This window comes from Rhinolophus sinicus, linkage group LG02 (genome assembly GCF_036562045.2).
Source record: "Rhinolophus sinicus isolate RSC01 linkage group LG02, ASM3656204v1, whole genome shotgun sequence".
Taxonomy (NCBI): domain Eukaryota; kingdom Metazoa; phylum Chordata; class Mammalia; order Chiroptera; family Rhinolophidae; genus Rhinolophus; species Rhinolophus sinicus.
Genome location: NC_133752.1, coordinates 64667733 through 64688215, shown reverse-complemented (window position 1 = coordinate 64688215; position 20483 = coordinate 64667733). Strand labels below are relative to the sequence as shown.

The 20483-nt window shown below is 32.9% G+C and overlaps 1 protein-coding gene across 23 annotated transcripts in view; it reads left to right on the top strand.

Moving 5' to 3' along the window:
• ADGRL3 (adhesion G protein-coupled receptor L3) overlaps nucleotides 1-20483 on the top strand; it is a 748795-nt gene that overhangs the window by 653879 nt on the left and 74433 nt on the right. For all 23 annotated transcript variants that reach the window (XM_019743744.2, XM_019743750.2, XM_074324498.1 and 20 more), the window contains 2 exons: nucleotides 2507-2716; nucleotides 5194-5414. In XM_019743744.2, coding sequence (XP_019599303.2) covers nucleotides 2507-2716; nucleotides 5194-5414 — 431 coding nt within the window. The remainder of the gene's footprint in view (nucleotides 1-2506; nucleotides 2717-5193; nucleotides 5415-20483) is intronic.

The following is a 20483-nucleotide window of genomic DNA, read 5'->3' as shown; positions in this document are numbered from 1 at the left end:
ACTATACCTAGGAGTTCTATCCATTGGACAACCTTTTGAAGGGGGTTTGATTTTTTTTCATGGTTTGTCCCCCTGGTAATTCTAGTATGGCATACTGTTATAAAGAAAGCTCTACTCGCAGCTATTGACTTTTAATGTCCATTGTTCTTTTCCTTTCACTTTACTGATAAAATGCTAGTGTTGGGTTGTATTCAAAGAGTGCTGCCATCACAGTTCAGTATACACAAGATGTCAGTGTTGATGTTTCTGAGCTGGACAGTCATACCCAAAAGGTGAATTAATCACTAGGATTTTTTGTTGTCTTTGAGTGTTATGTCCTTTTTGTACTGATGTTTTGACATGTGGTATTCTTCTCTTAATAACTCCACATGGGGCTTTTGAAGGACCTACGAAGGCACTGAGTAAAGTAAATACATCTCTAATAATGCAGCTACCTAGAGAAAGGCAGGAGTTTTTTCATTCCTTTCTTTTTTTTCCTTTTTTCTTTCATTTTTATTTCTTTCAGTGTTTTAGGTCTTTAGGATACATTTGAGAATGTATTATACCTGCCATTTTCCCATTATAGAAGACTGCTGTGTTGAAGGTTGGTGCTTCATCTCAATCACAGCATCTTTCCTTTGAGTCAAAGAAGAGAGCAAATAGCCCTCTGTTCAGGGAACCAGGTAGCACTAACCACTCTCTGCTCTCAAATAGTAAAAGTAATTTGAGCTATCAGAGACCCAACACTACTTTAGTGGTATCCCCTGGAGAACAAAGCAGTTAAAACAAAATTTCATGTGGTTTTCTTTCATGATTTGCGCTCCTTCCGAGAAATATATCTAGAGTTATGCAGGAATATTTTAAAACTGTTTCATTGACAGTGGTCTAGCAGAGTTCTTTATCAAATAACAACTGTGAAGTCATATCTGGCAATATGAGAAGTGCTATGATTCAGGCTACAGCATGGTATCTCAGTTTTAAGAGGAATTTTCACATTCAGAATAATCTTTGCGTGAAGTTTGTATAAAACATAAAACTGTGACGTTTGAATAAAAACAAATAAAAATGAAAACCCTGGATATTTATCTATTTTTTAAGGCAAGTTAACAGTGTAGAAGACAACTAAATGTAGTCATTTTCATCCTAAACAAAAAATCAATGTATATGGCCTACACAGCTGAAAAGGGTGTCAATTAGAAACACAGCTCTTTGTTTTCTACTAAGAAAATTTCCATGCATATGTTACTTTTAGTACTTATGCATATATTTGTAAAAATCAATGTCATCAATATGTGTTATAACTTTATATAGATAATATCATACTGTACAGATCCTTTTGCCATTTGAATTTTTTAAAAAATCTAATGTTAGATTTTTGAGAAGCATCCATGTTTGTGACTATAAATGTAGAACACTGATTTTTTTTAAATTTAGGATATCATTCCATGTATTAACCATTATCTTTCTGTTCAGTCCCCTACTCATGGAAGTTAGGTCTTTAGGGTTTTTCAGCAAACCTAGAAAGAAAAGAGAAATTGACAGTCATAGATAATTTCTCAACTTTGCTCCAATATCTTGTCACTAGTGTTGGCCCACAATAAATTCTGGAGCTTCACAGAGGTGGTTTTGTGGGGAGGCAAACTACCATAGGATAGAAATAGAATTTTGAATCTTAGAACAAGGATAGAAGTGAGATAGTGGAAAACCAAGGAACATGGCAGGTATGGAGCTCACAGAGCTGTTTTAGCAGAGCCAGAAAAATTCAGTCTCATGAAAATGTTTTTGTGAGCTTTTTCTTTTTCTTAGCTCTGCTATCTGTTTTATGCTGTTAGCTTGTATACTAATTTTGAATGCTCATTTTCCATCTGAGTATAACAGGCTCTATTCATGTAAAACCCTTCAAGGATTAAACTTCCTGATCTCCTTAAACCATTCAATATGAATATAAATCCAGTGAATATCTTCATTCTTTTAGATTTTCCACTAAAGAAATGGTAGACATATATGGCTATTCATCAGAATTAACTGTGGATCTTTATAAATATATACACTTTTTTTAACTCAACCTTGGAAATTCTGATAAAGTATTTATAGGACAGAGGAATTATATTTTTTAATAAAAATCCCCCAGTGATTCAAACAGCATTTCAGTTGAGATACCACTTCTCTAAGCCTAAATTTTAAATAGGGTATTCTCTACTGGAAATAGGGTTAAAAAAAAAAAAAAAAAAGCTTTCTTTGTAATCTTTGGCCAGAATTAAGTTGATTTGCTTCAGCTATATTCTGAAAATGTATGTAGCTAAGAAAGGTGCAAATACTATTGACATCCTTAAATACTGAACTGAGAGAAGAGAAAGTATTTTACCTATGAACTAGAAAACCCAATAATTGAGTTATCTTCTTCATTGTGTACATGGAGAATATTTAGTACATTATTAAAATCATCCTTCATTCATGCAGGCCTTTATATCTCTTTACAATTGGTTATGCATAATTACAACTTATGACTTTTTCATTGTGTTTTCAGCATAGTGATGCGGTCCATGACCTCCTTCTGGATGTGATCACATGGGTTGGAATTTTGCTGTCCCTTGTTTGTCTCCTGATTTGCATCTTCACATTTTGCTTTTTCCGTGGGCTCCAGAGTGACCGTAACACCATCCACAAGAACCTATGTATCAGCCTCTTTGTTGCAGAATTACTCTTCCTGATTGGGATAAACCGAACTGACCAACCAGTAAGCAACTTACATTGGTATTCTCCCCTCCCAGCTGTCCAATATTGGAAAAACTCATGTTTGAAAACACACTTTCTTCCAGTTATCTAAGACAGATACTAATTTTCAGACCGTACTCAGTTTCCCCCTTTTCATGTCACCTTATCATAAATAAGCAGCTTATGTTATGGATGTATGAATGCACATTTCTGTAGGAATTCTGTTTATAAACTTACCTTTCTAAAGAACTGTGTCTCTTCACTAGTTTTGTTGTTGTTGTTGTTGTTGTTGTTGTTTTTCCTCTTTTAAAAATTACAGAGCTGAATATTGAGAAAGTGAAATAAAATTATTTGGGGAATGGAGGAGTATCTTTTTCAACAGTTAAAATTGTTAGTTTTTGAAGTTTATAATACACTTTGTTTCAAAATTTTTAATGTTATATTAAAAACTGCATGTCAAAATGACTTTTTTCTAATTGACATATTTTAGAAAATAGTTCAAACTGAAGGTCATTTTTAATATATATAACTCTTCCTGAATTTAGTTTGATACTTTGTAGTTGCTCAACTTCTGTTCACATCTTTAAGTGTCAACTTCATACTTTAGTACTAACTACATTTACTATAGTAAGAAATAAAGGAAGTGAGGGAGGGAGGAAAAGAGAGAGGAAAAATGGGGGAAAATGGAAATGTACTGGCCAACTGTTCTTGATAAAACCAAACAGAAAATATGAATAACAGATAATATCTAATATATTACACAGGCTTTATTCCCAGTTTTAATTTTTCTAAGGCCCTTTTCTGTTTACTTAAGATTCATGCACATGGTGTCAGTTTGTTCTAATGAGTAAAACTGCACATAAAAAGAAAACTTTTTTTAGAAAACTTGTAGGCATAATAAATAATTCATTCTCTTAATGCTGTTTTCTGGTATGTGCCCATATGTATGGAGCAGTTTACAATAAAAATGCAGTTGGACTCGTATTTGTGATTACACATTCATGATTAATGCCTGTAAAGGGTACAATTATGGTGATTATACTTTTAATTGGTTATCATATACAAATGTGACAGCTCTTCCCATAAATGCATACATATGAATAAGCAATCAAAGTGCACATTTATTTCCCCCAAAAAGTAAAGCTTTCTGATAACAAAAAATTAATAGTTGAAGATCTAACTCTGAAAAGCAAGAAATGGCAAACTGTGTTATTTTCCAAAAAGAAATTATTCCATTCTCTCTTTAACCTACAATTCAAACACTGTGTGATTTCTTTTCATTTAGAAACTTTATTCTTATTTTTGTTTCGATGGTACATACAGTATGGTAAACTCCACTAAATGTTGCATACTGCACATAACTAATTTCTGACAAATAGCATAAAGAACAATGATTGATATAAAAACCTTGGGTAGAGTGCAGTTCAGCCAAACTTACCTAACTCTTATTGCTGGACAGGAATCCTCTTCCTGTGTCTCATATGTTGGGTCTGCTCTCCTTTCCCTTTAGTGCTCTGATATTTGACTTCCTCAGCTCACCCGCATTGTCATCTCTATAACCCAAAGTGATTGACCTGCTCTTTGTCTCATTTCTCAAGGATGATACTCATTGCTGAACCCATACTCCTCTGATAATTTCTATAAATATCCTCCCCCTTTCTAGTAGGAGTTATATATTTTAGTTAGGACTTCTAAAAAATGAAGACCCCAAAGGAGTATTTCAGAAACTGACATGAGAAAATTAATATATGGTCAGCTCAGACTTGTAGTACCTTATAAAATATAACAAAGAAAATAGTTGAAACTGTTTTGAACTGTTGGCTGCCTTTTTTTGACCAAGCTTGTCTGGACCAACATTTAGTACAATAACAAAAAATTGAGAGAGAGAAAGCACTTTTGGAACATTTTGTTTTAACCAGATCTACTTTTACACCTATGCAGTGCTAACTTCCCATTCCCACCTTAGATACTTTCTGAAACAAGGCAGGGAAAAAATAAATAATGAATAATAATAATAATAATAATAATAATAATTTCATCATAAAATACTATAATTAATTATATTAGTTAATTTTAAGAACTTTATTTTTTATTTTAATGTTTGCCTTTCATTTACAACTGAAGAACTTAATATGTTAGTACAGACATGATAATGGCCAAGAGAAAAATTCCTGAGATCTATTTTTAAATCTTTAGACTAATCTCAGCAATAGTTATCAATAAGTTCTTAGAACTTTTTCCTAAATGTTATTGTCTTTATTATAATGTTATGCTGTCATTCATAAGCTGTTATCAATAAAATGTTATAGTTTTCAAATGTAGGTTATATTTAATTGGGTTAATATCTGAACTTTAATAATTTTGTCTAGATTATAGTTTTGCAGCTATAGATATATCTTTTTTTTACTGCAGTCTTGATAAATATGTATTTTAATTTTGTGGCAATTGATAATATTTCATTTAGTAATTATCTGACTAAATCATTTGTTCCTTTCCTAGATTGCCTGTGCAGTTTTTGCGGCACTCTTACATTTCTTCTTCTTGGCGGCCTTCACCTGGATGTTTTTGGAGGGCGTGCAGCTCTATATTATGCTGGTGGAGGTGTTTGAGAGCGAACATTCACGTAGGAAATATTTTTACCTCGTCGGCTATGGCATGCCTGCACTCATTGTGGCTGTGTCAGCTGCAGTAGACTACAGGAGTTATGGAACAGATAAAGTGTGAGTTTACGTTTTCTTTCCTTCTTTTCTTTTTCTTTTCTTTCTTTTTTTTTTTTGTGTGTGTGTTCTTTCTCTTTTTAAATCTAGTTAAACTAAAAGCTTTGGATTTTCTTGGAAGCTTAGTTGTTTGTATCAGCTTAAAGCAATAAATGAAGGAACTGGAAAAGCAAACGGGGATAATTCAATTCATGGTTGTACTTTTGTTGTTACGTAAAAAGAGAGAAAAAGTCCTGAGATTCAGTATTACACTGTTTTAAAACAGCATGATATGTTTCACATCTAAATTATAACCCTGAGTAATCATAAAGAGATGATTATTTTAATATCTGTACCAGCATTGAGACATTTGTCAAATGAAGTACTAACTGTATTAAAATCTGTGTTTTCAGAGAACGTTGCAGGCCCTGACATGAATGGCTTCTCTTCCGAACATATCAGTTCTAGTCACTAGAGAGTTACTTACATCATTAACAGAAAGACTATAGGAACAGGGACAGTTTGTGTGTGTTTTTCCTCTTTTTTTTTTTTTTTTTTTCCTTACATGGTACTGGGGTGTAGTAATCAATTTTGTTTTCAGTATAGCTTTAAATTGGTGAGACATGTATGTAGAGAAATCCAGCATATTGGAAAGGAGTTCAATGAAAAATAGTTTTGTAATCCGTATCAATGTAACAGTAGGGATCCTGAAAATGAATAAAAGTTTCAGTAGGAAAAGATTAGAAAGATGACCAAGATAGATTGCTGATGAATAGACTGAGGAGAGAAAATAAAAACAGACAGTAGAGGTGTCCAGAACCTTAGAAAAAGAACCACAAGATTCAGGATCAGGCAAAGTGAGAAGAAAGTTTCAAGATGATGTTTCAAAACCATGGTGTTTTATGTCAAAAATAATCCAAGTTGGATAAGCATTGAAGAAAAATAATTTGACCTTTGCAACAACTATTTTCATAAAGTGCTAGAAGCAGAAGCCAAATTGGAAGGTGTGAAGAGAGATAAGTCAGTAGTAAGAAAGTAGAGTATTATTTATACCCTAAACAAGTTTAAGAAATAGTGAAAATGTTAACTCAAGTGATAACAGTAATGAAGAATGATAAAATAAAATAAAAATGAGTTCCCAAGCACATCTAGGGTAAGAAGCATCAAGCTGATAGGAGGAGATTCCTAGAGAGAATATCTTATGCTTCATTTGTACTCTCTCTCTCTCTCTCTCTCTCTCTCTCTCTCTCTCTCTATATATATATATATATATATATATATATATATATATATATACACATACACGTGTGTGTGTATCTATATGAAAGGGATGGTTCTAGATGGGTAGAAAGTCCTAAGATTGGATAAGAGGTGAGGAAAACCTTTATTTACATAGTACTAAAAGTGGCCTTAGTATTCTCGAAGTCCAAGTCATTACTTTTACAGATGAAAAAATCTACGACCAGATAAATTAATTGCCTTTCCCATGGTTATAGACTTAAATAGTAGTAGATGTGTGATAAAATGTCAAGTTTATTTCCACCAAACTAGGATGTTTTTAACTGGTTAAATGACTCCTCTCTTCTGAGGTGAATGTGAAGGAAAGAACACATAAGATAAATTGGGAAGTGGAAGAACTTTTCCATTAAGTAGGAAATGCATCACTTAGTATTACTAAGTGAATAGGTGAGGTCATCTTGAGAGGACAGAATATCTGGAGCTTTAAAATGAGCAGTATGGAAAATGTGTTAAGGAGCCAATTAGACATGAATAAAAAGATTTCCAAGCAGTAGTGAAGGCTCCATTGAGGTTAGCTAACATCAATTTGTACAGAAGTTAATAAGCCAAATTTCATGACTTTTCACCAGCAATCAGCAGTCTGAATATGTTGGTTATAAAGCAGCTCTCTTCCCAGAAGAAAGGATTCATAAGGAGGGAATGACGAGAAGAGGACTCCAGAGTTATTGGGAGCATATATGTTGTTAATATAGAATATATGTTGGTGCAGAGGCACCAACAATATAATTAGAAGACCATTTCACTTCTGTTGATTTTTTTTTTTCTTGAGTATAGAGACAGGCTATATAAAGCTATTTCTCTAAATGTAGCAAATAGTAATTATTTTTTAATTTAACTGTGAATTGTGGTTCATTTTGTGGATCTCACTGACAATTGTGGAACAGATTAGAAATAGATAAAAACATAATTGGGCGTTCCCTCTAAAGACATTTTAGGGGAATGGAGATTAGGTAGATCATAGAATTTTTAAAAATAACACCTTTATTGATATAATTCACATATCATAAAATTCACTCTTTTAAAATGTACACTTCAAAAGTCACTTCTCTGAGATCATAGGATTTTATACTTTAATTAATGCATTTCTTGTCTAAGATATTAAATTGAATGGCATAGTTATTTGTGACCTTATATTATTTCAAATATAGAGTTTAAGTAGTTCAATTTTGCTCATTTATAGTTCCTGATTTGCTTTTATTTTATGTTTTTATTTATTTATTTTTTCTCTCTTTAGATATTTGCAAATTTTCCTTTTAGGGAACTGACTCACCTTGTTTGCTTTGTGTTTTAGTCATTTATTTTGGGACAGATGTCATCTTCTTGATAGTACAGATCTATCTTTCTTTCAATAATGTGTCGTCTCCTGTGGCTCTGTTAAAGCTCTGACCATCATTGCTCTAATTTCCTGCACCGTAACTGGAAGCTCTCATTCACTGACGTTATTACTGTGTGGGAGTAGGGGCTAATTTATTTCCCAGGCATTGATTTAAAACAAGCTTTAATAATAGTTCGGTTTTGCAATTATGATTTTTCTTAATACATAGAAAAGCAAAACAGATATAGAGAAAAGGGAGGGTAGAAGAAAGAAGGGGAGGAAAGAATAGGGAAAACTGCATTAAAATTCTATCACAGGCCGCATAGAAAATTTAATCTCATTTGTACTTTTTTAAAAAGATTTATATTATAACTATTATTCAATATTATATTAATTTCAGGTATACACTACAGTCATTCAACATTTATATACCTAAAGTAGTGATCACCATGATAAATCCAGCAACAATCTGACACTGCACCACACTATCATAATATTATTGACTATATTGCTTATGCTTTACGTTACATCCCCATGACTTATTTGTTTTGGATCTGGAAATTTGAACCTCTTATTCCCCTTTAACTTATTTCCCCCTTTTAAAAAATTTTTCAATTTTCAAATTTTCAATTGAATAATATTCAGTTGACATTCAATATTATTTTATATTAATGTCAGGTGTACAGCATAGTTGTTAGACATTTATGTAATTTACGAAGTCACCCCCTGACCAGTTTAGTACTCACCTGGCACTATACATCGTCATTACCACATTGTTGACTATATTCCATATCCTTTACATCCTCATGATTATTTCATAACTACTAATTTGTATTTCTTAATCCCTTCATCTGTTTCACCTGACCCACCCCCCCAACCGCTTTCCTATCTGGCAACCATAACCTTGTTCACTACATCTGTGAGTCTGTTTCTATTTTGTTAGTTTATTTTGTTCTTTAGATTCCACATATAAGTGAGATTATGTGGTATTTGTCTTTGCCTGTCTGACTTGTTTTACTTAACATAACACCTTCCAGTTCCATCGAAATTGTCACAGTAAGATTCCATTCCTTTTTTTTTTCTTTTTTTTAAATTTTATTGAATTTATTGGGGTGACAATTGTTAGTAAAATTACATAAATTTCAGGTGTACAATTCTATATTACATCATCTATAAATCCCATTGTGTGTTCATCACCCAGAGTCAGTTCTCCTTCCATCACCATATATTTGATCCCCCTTACCCTCATCTCCCACCCCCCACCCCCCTTACCCTCTGGCAACCACCAAACCATTGTCTGTGTCTATGAGTTTCTGTTTCTCATTTGTTTGTATTGTTCTTTTGTTGCTTTTGGTTTATACACCACATATCAGTGAAATCACATGGTTCTCTGCTTTTTCTGTCCTCAAAAAATTACGACTAGAATTGCCGTACGACCCAGCAATCCCTCTCCTGGGTATCTACCCAAAACATCTGAAAACATTTAGAGATAAAGACATGTGTGCTCCAATGTTCATTGCAGCTTTGTTTACAGTGGCCAAGACATGGAAACAACCAAAATGTCCTTCGATAGATGAATGGATGAAGAAGTTGTGGTATATATACACAATGGAATACTATTCGGCGGTAAGAAAAGATGATATAGGAACATTTGTGACAACATGGATGGATCTTGAGAGTGTAATGCTGAGCGAAATAAGTCAGACAGAAAAAACCATTCCTTTTTTTATGGCTGAGTAATAGTCCATTGTATATAGTACATGTACCAATTCTTTCAAGCATCTATTGATGGACACTTAAGTTGCTTTCATATCTTGGCTATTGTAAATAATACTGCAATGAACATGGGAACACATATATCTTTTTGAATTAGTTTTCCGCATTTCTTCAGATAAATACCCACAAGTGAAATTGGTAGGTCATAAAGTAGTTCTATTTTTAATTCTTTTGGGAATCTCCATACTGTTTTCCATAGTGTTCTACCAATTTGCAATCTTGCCAAAAGTACACAAGGGTTCCTTTTTCTCCACGTTTTCGCCAACACTTGTTTCTTGATTTATTGATGATGGCCATTCTTGCAGGTATGAGGTGGTATCTCATTATAGTTTTAATTTGCATTTCTCAGATGATTAGTGATGTTGAGCATCTTTTCATATGTCTATTGAGCATCTGTATGTACTGATTGGAGAAATGTCTATTCAGGTCTTTTGCCCATTTTTTAATTGGAGTGTTAGTATTTTTTCTGTTAAGTTGCATGAGTTCTTTATAAATTTTGGATATTAACCCCTTATCAGATGTATCATTGGCAAATGTTTCTGTGCATTAGGTTGTCTTTCCATTTTGTTGAGGGGTTCCTTTGCTTTGTGAAAACTTTTTAGTTTGATGTAGTCCTATTTGTTTATTTTTTTCTTTTGTTTCCCTTGCCGTAGTGGATAGATCAGAAAAAAAAAAAAAAATTACTAAGAGCGACGTCAGAGAGCTTACTGCCTATGTTTTCTCCTAGGAGTTTTGTGTTTTCAGGTCTTACATTTACGTTTTTGATCCATTTTGAGTTTATTCTTATATATGGTGTAATAAAGTGGTGTAGTTTCTTTTTTTTTTTCTTTTTTTTTGCATGTATCTGTCCAGTTTTCCCAGCACCATTTTATTGAATAGACTATCTTTACCCCACGGTACATTTTTTCTTCTTTTGTCATGGATTAATTGAGGATACAGTTGTGGGTTAATTTCTGGGCTCTCTATTCCATTTCATTGATCTATGCGTCTGTTTTATTCCAGAGCCTTGCTGTTTTGATTACTGCAGCCTTGTATTAAAGTTCAATATCATGTATTATGATAGCTCCAGCTTTGTTCTTTCTCAAGATCACTATGGCTATTTGGGGTCTTTTATGGTTCCATATAAATTTTAGGATTTTTTTTTTCTAGTTCTGTGAAAAATGCTATTGGTATTCTGATAGGGATTGCATTGAACTTGTGGATTGCTTTGGATAGTATGGACATTTTTATTACATTAATTCTTCCTGTCCTTGGGCACTGTATATGTTTTCATTTATTTGTATCTTCTTCGGTATCATTCTTCAATATCTTATAGTTTTCCAAGTACAGGTCTTTTACCTCCTTAATTACATTTATTTCTAGGTGTATTTTTTTGATGCAGTTGTGCATGGGATCTTTTTCTTAATTTTCCTTTTGGATAGGTCATTATTAGTCTATAAAAATGCAACCAATTTCTGAATGTTAGTTTTGTATCCTGATACTTTACCAAATTCATTTATTAGTTCTAATAATTTTTCGGTGGAATCTTTGGGATTCTCTCTATATAGTATCATGTCATCTGCAAATAGTGACAGTTATCCTACTTCCTTCTGAATTTGGATATTTTTATTTATTTTTCTAGTCTGATTTCTGTGTTTAGGGCTTCCAATACTACGTTGAACAAAAATGGTGAAAATGGGCATCCTTATCTTGTTCCTCCTCTTAAGGGGAATGATTTTAGCTTTTCCCCATTGAGTATGATATTAGCTGTGGGTTTGTCATATGTGGATTTCATTATGAATGAGGTATGTTCCCTCTATTCCCATTTTACTGAGTGTTTTTATCACAAGTGGATGCTGGATTTTGTCAAATGCTTTTTCTGCATCTATTGATATGACCATATGATTTTTATCCTTCATTTTGCTTATGTGGTATATCATGTTAAATGATTTGCATATGTTGACCCAACTTCGAATCCCAAGAATAAATCTCACTTGATCATGGTATGTCATCTGTTTAATTTATTACTGAATTCAGTTTGCAAATATTTTCTTGAGGATATTTGCATCTATATTCATCAGGGATGTTAGCCTATAATTTCCTTTTTTTTATACTGTCTTTGTCTGGCTTTGGAATCAGGGTAATGGTGGCCTTCTAAAATGAGCTTGGGAGCCTTCCATCCTCCTGATTTTTTTGGACTAGCTCAAGAAGGATATGTGTTAATTCTTCTTTGAATGTTTGGTAACATTCACTATTGAAGGCACCTGGTCCAGGACTTTTGTTTGTTGGGACTTTTGTTTGTGGGGACTTTTTTGATCATTGATTTGATTTCATTAGTAGTAATTGGTCTATTCTGATTTTCTTTTCTTTTTTATTTAGTTTTGGAACATTGTATGTTTGCAGGAATTTATCCATTTTAGCCATATTTTCCAATTTGTTGGCATATAAAGTTTCCTAATGTTTTCTTATCTTCATTTGTATTTCTGTGGTGTCTGTTGTCACTTATCCTTTTTCATTTCTGATTTTACTTATTTGGGTCATCTCTCTTTTTTTGTTGATGACTCTCAAAGGATTACCAATTTTGTTTATCTTTTCAAAATAACAGCTCTTGGTTTTATTCATCTTTTCTATGTTTTGTTGTTGTTGTTTTTTAGACTCTATATTTTATTTATTTCCATGCTGATCTTTATTATTTCCTTCCTTCTACTGACTTTGGTATTTGTTTGCTGTTCTTTTTCTAGTTCCTTTAAATGTAGAATTAGATTGTTTATTTGGGATTTTTCTTGTTTCTTGAGGTAGGCCTGTATTGCTATGAATTTCCCCCTTAGGACTGCTTTCTCTGTGTCCATAGATTTTTGGGTCACTGTATTTTAATTTTTATTTGTCTCAAGGTATCTTTTGATTTCTTCCTTGATCTCATTGTTACAACATTCATTATTTAGTAGCATGTTATTTAGCCTCCAGGTGATTGTGTGTGTGTTCAAGTTTTTTTTGTTGTTGTTTGTTTTTTTTTGTTTTTTTTTTTGTTTTTGTTTTTCTTATAATTGATTTCTAGTTTTATACCATCATGGTCGGAGAATATGCTTGACATGATTTCATTCTTCCTAAATTACTTCAGATTTGTCTTGTGGCCTAACAATTGGTCTATTTTGGAAAATATTCCATGTGCCCCTGAAAAGAATGTAGATTCTCCTGTTTGGGGGAGAAATGCTTTAAAAATATCAATTAAATCCATCTGATCCAAAGTGTCATTAAAGCATGCTGTTTTCTTGTTAATTTTCTGTCTGGAAGATCTATCCATTGGTGTCAATGAGGTGTTAAAGTCCCCCACTATGACTGTATTACTATACTCTCTCACTTTATGTTGGTTAACATTTGCTTTGTGTATTTAGGTGCTCCTATGTTGGGTGCATAAACGTTTACAGCATTATGTCCTCCTGGACTGATCCCTTTATCATTATGAAAAGTTTTTCTTTATCTCTTATTATAGCCTTTGTTTAAAGGTTATTTTGTCTGATATAAGTATTGCTACCTCAGATTTTTTTTCATTTCCATTTGCATGAAATATCTTTTTCCATCCCTGTATTTTCAGTCTGTGTGTCTTTAGATCTGAAGTGGGTCTCTTGTAAACAGCATATATATGGATCTTGTTTTCTTATCCATTCAGCCACCCTTTGTCTTTTGATTGGAGCATTTAATTCATTTACATTTGAAGTAATTAATCATAGGTATGTAGTTATTGCCATTTTATTATTCATGTGTATGTTCTTTCTTCCCCCTAACCCTTCTTCTTCTAAAAGAAGTCCTTTTCACATTTCTTGTAATACTGGTTTGGTAGTAATGAATTCCTTTAGCTTTTTTCTTTTAATTTGGGAAGCACTTTATCTCTCTTTCAATTTTAAATGATATCTTGCTGGGTAGAGTAGTCTTGGTTGTACTTCCTTGTTTGCATCACTGTGAGTATGTCATGCTAATCCTTTCTGGCCTGCAAAGTTTCTGTTGAGAAATTAGTTGATTGTCTTATGGGAGCTCCCTTGTAGGTAACTAACTGCTTTTCTCTTGCTGCTTTTAAGATTCTCTCTTTGTCTTTAACCTTTGACATACTAATTATTATATGTGTTGATGTGGCTCTCTTTGTGTTCGTCTTATTTGGAACTCTCTGCACTTCTTAGACTTGTATGTCTAATTCTTTTGCCAAGTTAGGACGTTTTCAGTCATTATTTCTTTAAATAGCTTCTCTATCCTTTGCTTTCTCTCTTCTCCTTCTTTTACCCCTATGATGAGAATGCTATTACTCTTTTTTTTTAATAACTTTTTTTTATTAGTTTCAGGTGCACAAAACAATGTAATAGTTAGACATTTATCATTTATATACCTCACACAGTGACAACCCCCTCCCCCATCCACTATCTCTCTGACATCACACACAGCCATTACATTTCCACTGTCTATTCCTAATGCTGTACTCTGCTTCTGTAAATATATATATATATATATATATATATATATATATATATATATATATATATAAAATTGCAATTGACGTTCACTATTGTTCAGAGAATGCTGTTACTCTGAGCTTGTCCAGAGGTTCCTTAAGCTCTCCTCATTTTATTTTATTTTTTATTCTTTTGTTTTCTTTTCTTTTTCCTTTTTTTTCTTTTTTTGTGCTCTAATTGGGTGTTTTGTGCTACCTTGTCTTCTACATTTCTGATTAAATCCTCTGTTTCATCTAATCTGCTTTTGATTTTTTCTAGTGTATCCTTCATTGTAGTTACTGTATTCTTCATTTCTGAGGGGTTCTTTTTTATGGTTTCTATGTCCTTCTTCATGTTTACTATCTCTTTAGTGAAGTTCCTTAAGCATCTTTATAACCAGTGTTGTGAACTCTGTATCTGGATTGCTCCTCTCCACTTCATTTAGTTATTTTTCTTGAGTTTCCTCCTGTTCTTTCATTTGGGACATGTTTCTTTATTTTTTCATTTTGGCTGCCTCTATATTTTTGTTTCGATATATTAGGTAGATCTGTTCCATCTCCCGGTCTTGGCAGAGTGTCCTTTGGGGCCCAGTAGCAGTCTTCCTAGTCACTTTAGCTGATGTTCCAGGAGTGTCCCTTGTGTGGTTTGTGTGTACCCTCTTCCTGTATTTGAGACTTGATTGCTGTTGGCACATCAGTGAGTGGGATTGACCCTCAGGTTTACTGGCTGTGAGGGTTGGCCACAACAAAAGTGTACAAGCTGTTGTGTGGGTGCTGACTCCATGGAGCGGGATTCGACCCAGCAGGCTCTGGTGCTTGTCAAGACCACTCTTTGGGTATGCCACTTCTGGGGCTGAGCAGGTGGTGTTTAGTTTGGTTTTGAAGCTGGCCACCAGATATACTGATTCTGGAGCTTCTTGGGAGGGGCTCCTGCACAGGCCAAGGTCAGCTGCTTCCTGTGACTTGTCCAGGGACTACTGGTAGGAGCTATAGTTGTTCACTCCCTGAGCTGGACATAGAAGTGAGTGGGATGGTCCACACTAGGACATGAGTCCGGCCGTCACCAGTACTGGGACTGGGGCAGATCAGCAAAATGCCGAGGGCACTTTGAGGCCTGCCACCTCCTGCCAACTGTTGATAAGGCTCAGGTGCCCACAGAGCCTCGGTTGGTACAGAAGATGGGTAGAGTGGAGTCTCAGGGAGTCACTGTCTTGGGACGAGTGGTTGTCTGATGCAAATTTAGATTTGATACCAGTTCTGAGCCTGGGTTCACTCTGCCAATGTATCTGAGAGCACTGAGTATAGCCACTTCCTGCCGGGGGTTCATGGACCCTGGGGAGTTGTTAAAGAAAGACTGCAGCATGGGCCAACACTGGTTGAATGCCAGTCATGAAAAAGTGCTGGAAGCAGGTGTTGAAAAAAGAAATAGTATTCAGTCATTTTTATTTACTAGAGAAGCTGAAATGTGCACATCATATTCCATGAGGGGTTTAATCAAGATATCTTCTCAAAGAAAATTGTAAGCAAGGAATTTTTACAGAACTTGAAGGATGTCTGCATATATTTCTTGCTCCTTATTATCAAATCTGTCTTTATTGTTGCAATTTCTGTTTATTTTATTTCCAATGGCATTTCCCACTCCATGCTCATTTATCAACACATGATTTTTTTTTTTTTATGTAACTCTACTATCTCAAGTTTGTTGTGTTTTGTTTTTTTCTGCCAGTGTTACATTTTTATATGGTATATTGAATTTTTTAATACAAGTATGTATACCCCACAGTCTAAAATAAACTAGAATTAGAAAATTCAGAGACGTATCGCCAGCCATTTTCTGTAAATTCTTCTTCAGATCAATAATTTTTATAACTTGGAAGTCTATTTCACTTATTTTTGGAACTTCATTTTTATTAAATGTTTACTTCTCAATCTCAACCACTTAAAGCACATATAATATAAAGCCATTAAATATGTATTATGTAATCCAAATAATAGATATATTGCCCCTTTTTCTCCTCTTAATGTATATAATTACAATTTTTTATACTGACAATGAGGTTTTATCTCTGAAACCTTTAATAATAATAATAGCTTACATTTCTAAAAAGTAGAAAATCATATCAGTGGTAAGGGATAAAATATTTTTTGTAGGTTAAATAAGTGTTATTTAGATACAGATAGTGGTTATGCTCATGTTCTGTCTGGCTGATGGATTAGGATGTGTTTTTCCATGAAATGTTGTTAGGGCTGTTAAATATTAATAATTATGCACAAAATACGTATTCACACACAAAGCATACATACTGTGATTTTGAGAAGTTGCTTAGTTTGCCATAACTTTTCAATGCTTGCAAGAGAATCTTATTATTATTTTCTGATGTTTGATGAAATATTTTTATCTATACTGGCATTATTCTCAGGAATCAACCGAGAAATTTACATTTAATCACAATAATTATACATTTACAAAATCCAGTTAAAAGACTAATACAATCATTAAAAAAAATGACTATCAGCTAATGGACAACAGGTCTAAATTGTACTGTTAACAATAGTCATTTAATCTGTCTTATCTGTTTGTGTATCTTCTCTTAGTTTCACTTATACTGTTATATATGGCCATTTAACAATACCATCTATATGATAGTGTCGGAAGATAAAGTCTGGAATTGACTTTATATAACTCAAATAACTGATTTGGAAATTCAGTACTAAATACTTTGATTTCATGACCTGAAACTAATCAGTTCACTTAAACTTTAATTACCTCAATATTACCAAAAAAGGAAAACTATTTGAAGTTAATTTTATTGAAAAAAAAGAAAATCACATTTATAGTTTACAGCACTTGCCTTACAATCTAAGTATACAACTAAAAAAGCAGTGATTACTGTGATGGGTTGATTGGAAAAGGATTGGATGTAAGTTCCAAGAAGAGAGAGGGTGCTGGGAAAGAGTAAAACCCTAAGACTTCAAATACAGGTTCAAAAATTGTTAAGGGGTTTCTGAAAGATATCGAGTAGGTCATGAATATTTGTAATGGATCAGAACATCCTTGAGTACTAAAAGCATAGCCAACTTCCTAAAAATAACTAAAATCAAATTTTATGAACTGAAAATTATTGTAAATCGTCTATTAAGTCACATCTGTCTCTCCACCTCACCAGTTTAGGAGCAGCTCTAAAAGGGGTAGCCTCTCCTCTGTTGGTTAAAAGCTCCCAGATTTCTTTATTTTCACATCATTATCTAAGTAGCATAGTGATTTGGCTAGAAAAGTGATTACTGATTTTTAAAAATACTAGAATATACTATTTTTCAAGAACGAACCTAGCCAAGGAACATTGAACTTGACAGTCATCTGAAAGTTGTATGAACAGATTTATTTAATACAATTTACAAGTTCCAAGCACTAGAACCCACTCCTAGAAAATTATTTATTTATTTGGAATATTTATCTAAGTATATTATTATATGATATTGTAAAATAGTCTTACTTGTAACATTTCACTGATAGGAAACAAATACCTTACTGAATCTATTATCACCAGATATCTTTGACTTTAGCTTAGCCAGTTGGAAATAGTACAGGTAATGAAGAACTATTTTTTATTGACATATATCAAGATAACCATTCAATATAGGTGTGGGAAATGCAAGTATGTGTTTATATGTTATTTTATTAAAGGCCAAGACCATGTTTTAGTTTATGTGTATTAGAGATTACACGCTTATTACATTATCATTTCAGCACCTAGGAACCCTATGAATGGGTGTAAAATTATCATCATGTATAAGAATTTTTGGTTAAGCATAATTTTTTTGTATTAAGAAGTTAGACATACCAGACCTAGATCAGAGACCATAAGGACTGCTGTCTTGTTATTTACAAAATGTGTTTCAATATTGGCCTAAAGTCGAACGTTGGACTTGAGTTTTTATCAAAAACAAAACAGTATAATAACTTCCACATCTAGAGATCCCTTTATATCATAACTTCACCCACTAGAAGTTTACAATAAAAAGGATATAATAACACGTGTTGATGAGGATGTGGAAAAATTAGAATCTTCTTATATTGCTGGTGGCTGTATAAAATGTTTGAGGCTACCTACTTTGTAAAACAGTTTGACAGATCTTCAAAATGTTAAACATAGTTGTCACATGGCCCAGTAATTCCACTACTAGGTATTTTACCCAAGAAAAATAAAAAACATGTTAATTCAAAAACTTGTACACAAGTGTTCATAGTAGATTTATTTACATTAGCCTCAAGGTGTCTGTCAATTGATAAAAAAGATAAGCAAAATGTAGTCTGCCTATATGGTAGAATATTATTTGTAAATGAAAATGAAGTATTGATATGCACTTCAAAGTGAATATGCCTTAAAGACATGTTAAATAAAAGAATCCAGTCACAGAAGATTATACATTGTATGATCCCATTTATATGAATTTCTAGGACTAGAGAGTGACTGTAGGTGGGTACACAGTTTCATTTTGGTGCTAAAATTAGATTACAGTGATGATTTCACAACTTTTTAAAATTAAATTTAATTTTGTTATTAGTTTCAGGTGTGCAAAACAACATAATGACTAGACATTTATACCCTTCACAAAGTGATAACCCTATCAAGTCTACACCCTTGACATCATACATAGCTATTACAATACCTTTGACTGTATACCCTATACTGTACTTTTAAAAGTACTAAAAACCTTTGAGTTGTAACTTTAAAATTTGACCCTTGAACAACATGGGTTTGAACTGATAGGAAAGTCCACTGATAGGTAATTTTTTTTTTAAATAAATAGTGTGAGTGTATTTTCTCTTTGGTATTATTTTCTAATAACATTTCCTTTTTTCTGGCTTACCTTAGTGTAGAAATACAGGATATAATACATATGACATACAAAATATGTGTTAATTGACTGGTCATGTTATCGTTAAAGCTTCTGATCAATAGTAGGCTATTAGTAAAGTTTTTTGGGAGTCAAAAGTTATCTGGATTTTTGACTGCACACAGGTCAGTGTCCCAACTCCCGTGTCATTCAAGGGTCAATTGTAATTGCAATAAAACTGTTTAAAAATACTAAAAATTATGCTAACTCATTAACAGATAACTTTATATTTAGAAATATATAATATTTTTATTTGAGACATGTTTTAACAACATATCCTTTATGTACAGCACATAAATGTCTCATCCACTCATTGAGAATTTAAAACTATCAATAAAAACCATAGTTTTTATTTTATAAGTGGTATCTTTATTCTTTTTGAGAAACACATGGTAGCCCCAGAGATTTTGGAGTCAGATATACTAGAATAAAATTCACCCTTAACTACTATTTAGCCATGGCTGGGGGGCACGTCACCTAGTTTCCCTGAGTTTCAACTTTCTAATTTGTTATGTGGGGTTTCTATATAAGTAACTTGTAAGACTATTGCAAAGTTTAAAACTTTGTTTGTGTAGGTATATATGAATATATACAGATGTGTATGTACTTATGTGTGCATATATATTGTGTATATATTTTATATATATATATTATATATATATACATATATATATATAGTCAAGCATATGTAAGTATTTATTAAATTGAAACTATTATTATTACTGGCATTATTATTATTTGGTTGATATAAATGAAGAAATACAATATTTTTGTTTAGCATCACTGTTTTAAATTATAGAATAAATTGTATTTAAAGCATCCATTTATAAGAGTGGTGATTATAATTCTTATGCTACTGCCTCCTATTAATTTAAGCAACATGGGAATGATTCCAACATTTAGTCTTAATAAATTATTACCGATAGTGCTGTTCTTACCTTTGTAGTCTACCATAAAAATGGAGGATTCATTTTGCTGAAGACATAGTGAAACTTTTATTTTTTTTTAAAAATAACATATTAAGAACGTGAAGATAACATAACGTATACTTGATGTATCAGAGCCAGTTTTGAGTTCCAGGATCCAAAACTGTAGCTGGGCCACAAATACTAGTCTTCACTGCTGCTGTTCACACTCCATTTCTGCATCACTCTGCCAACCTTTTTTTTCCAGTTCATGCACTTGTTCACAAAGTAGTTCAAGATTAGATGCCTGAGTGTGCTGTGATGAAATTGGCATTTTAAAAACCCTTCACAGATGTATTATGCAATAGCCTTAGAATTGAATAATTATGTTTGAAGTATATATCTGTCCCTTTTCACTGCTTTCTCACCCCAATTCTCTTTAT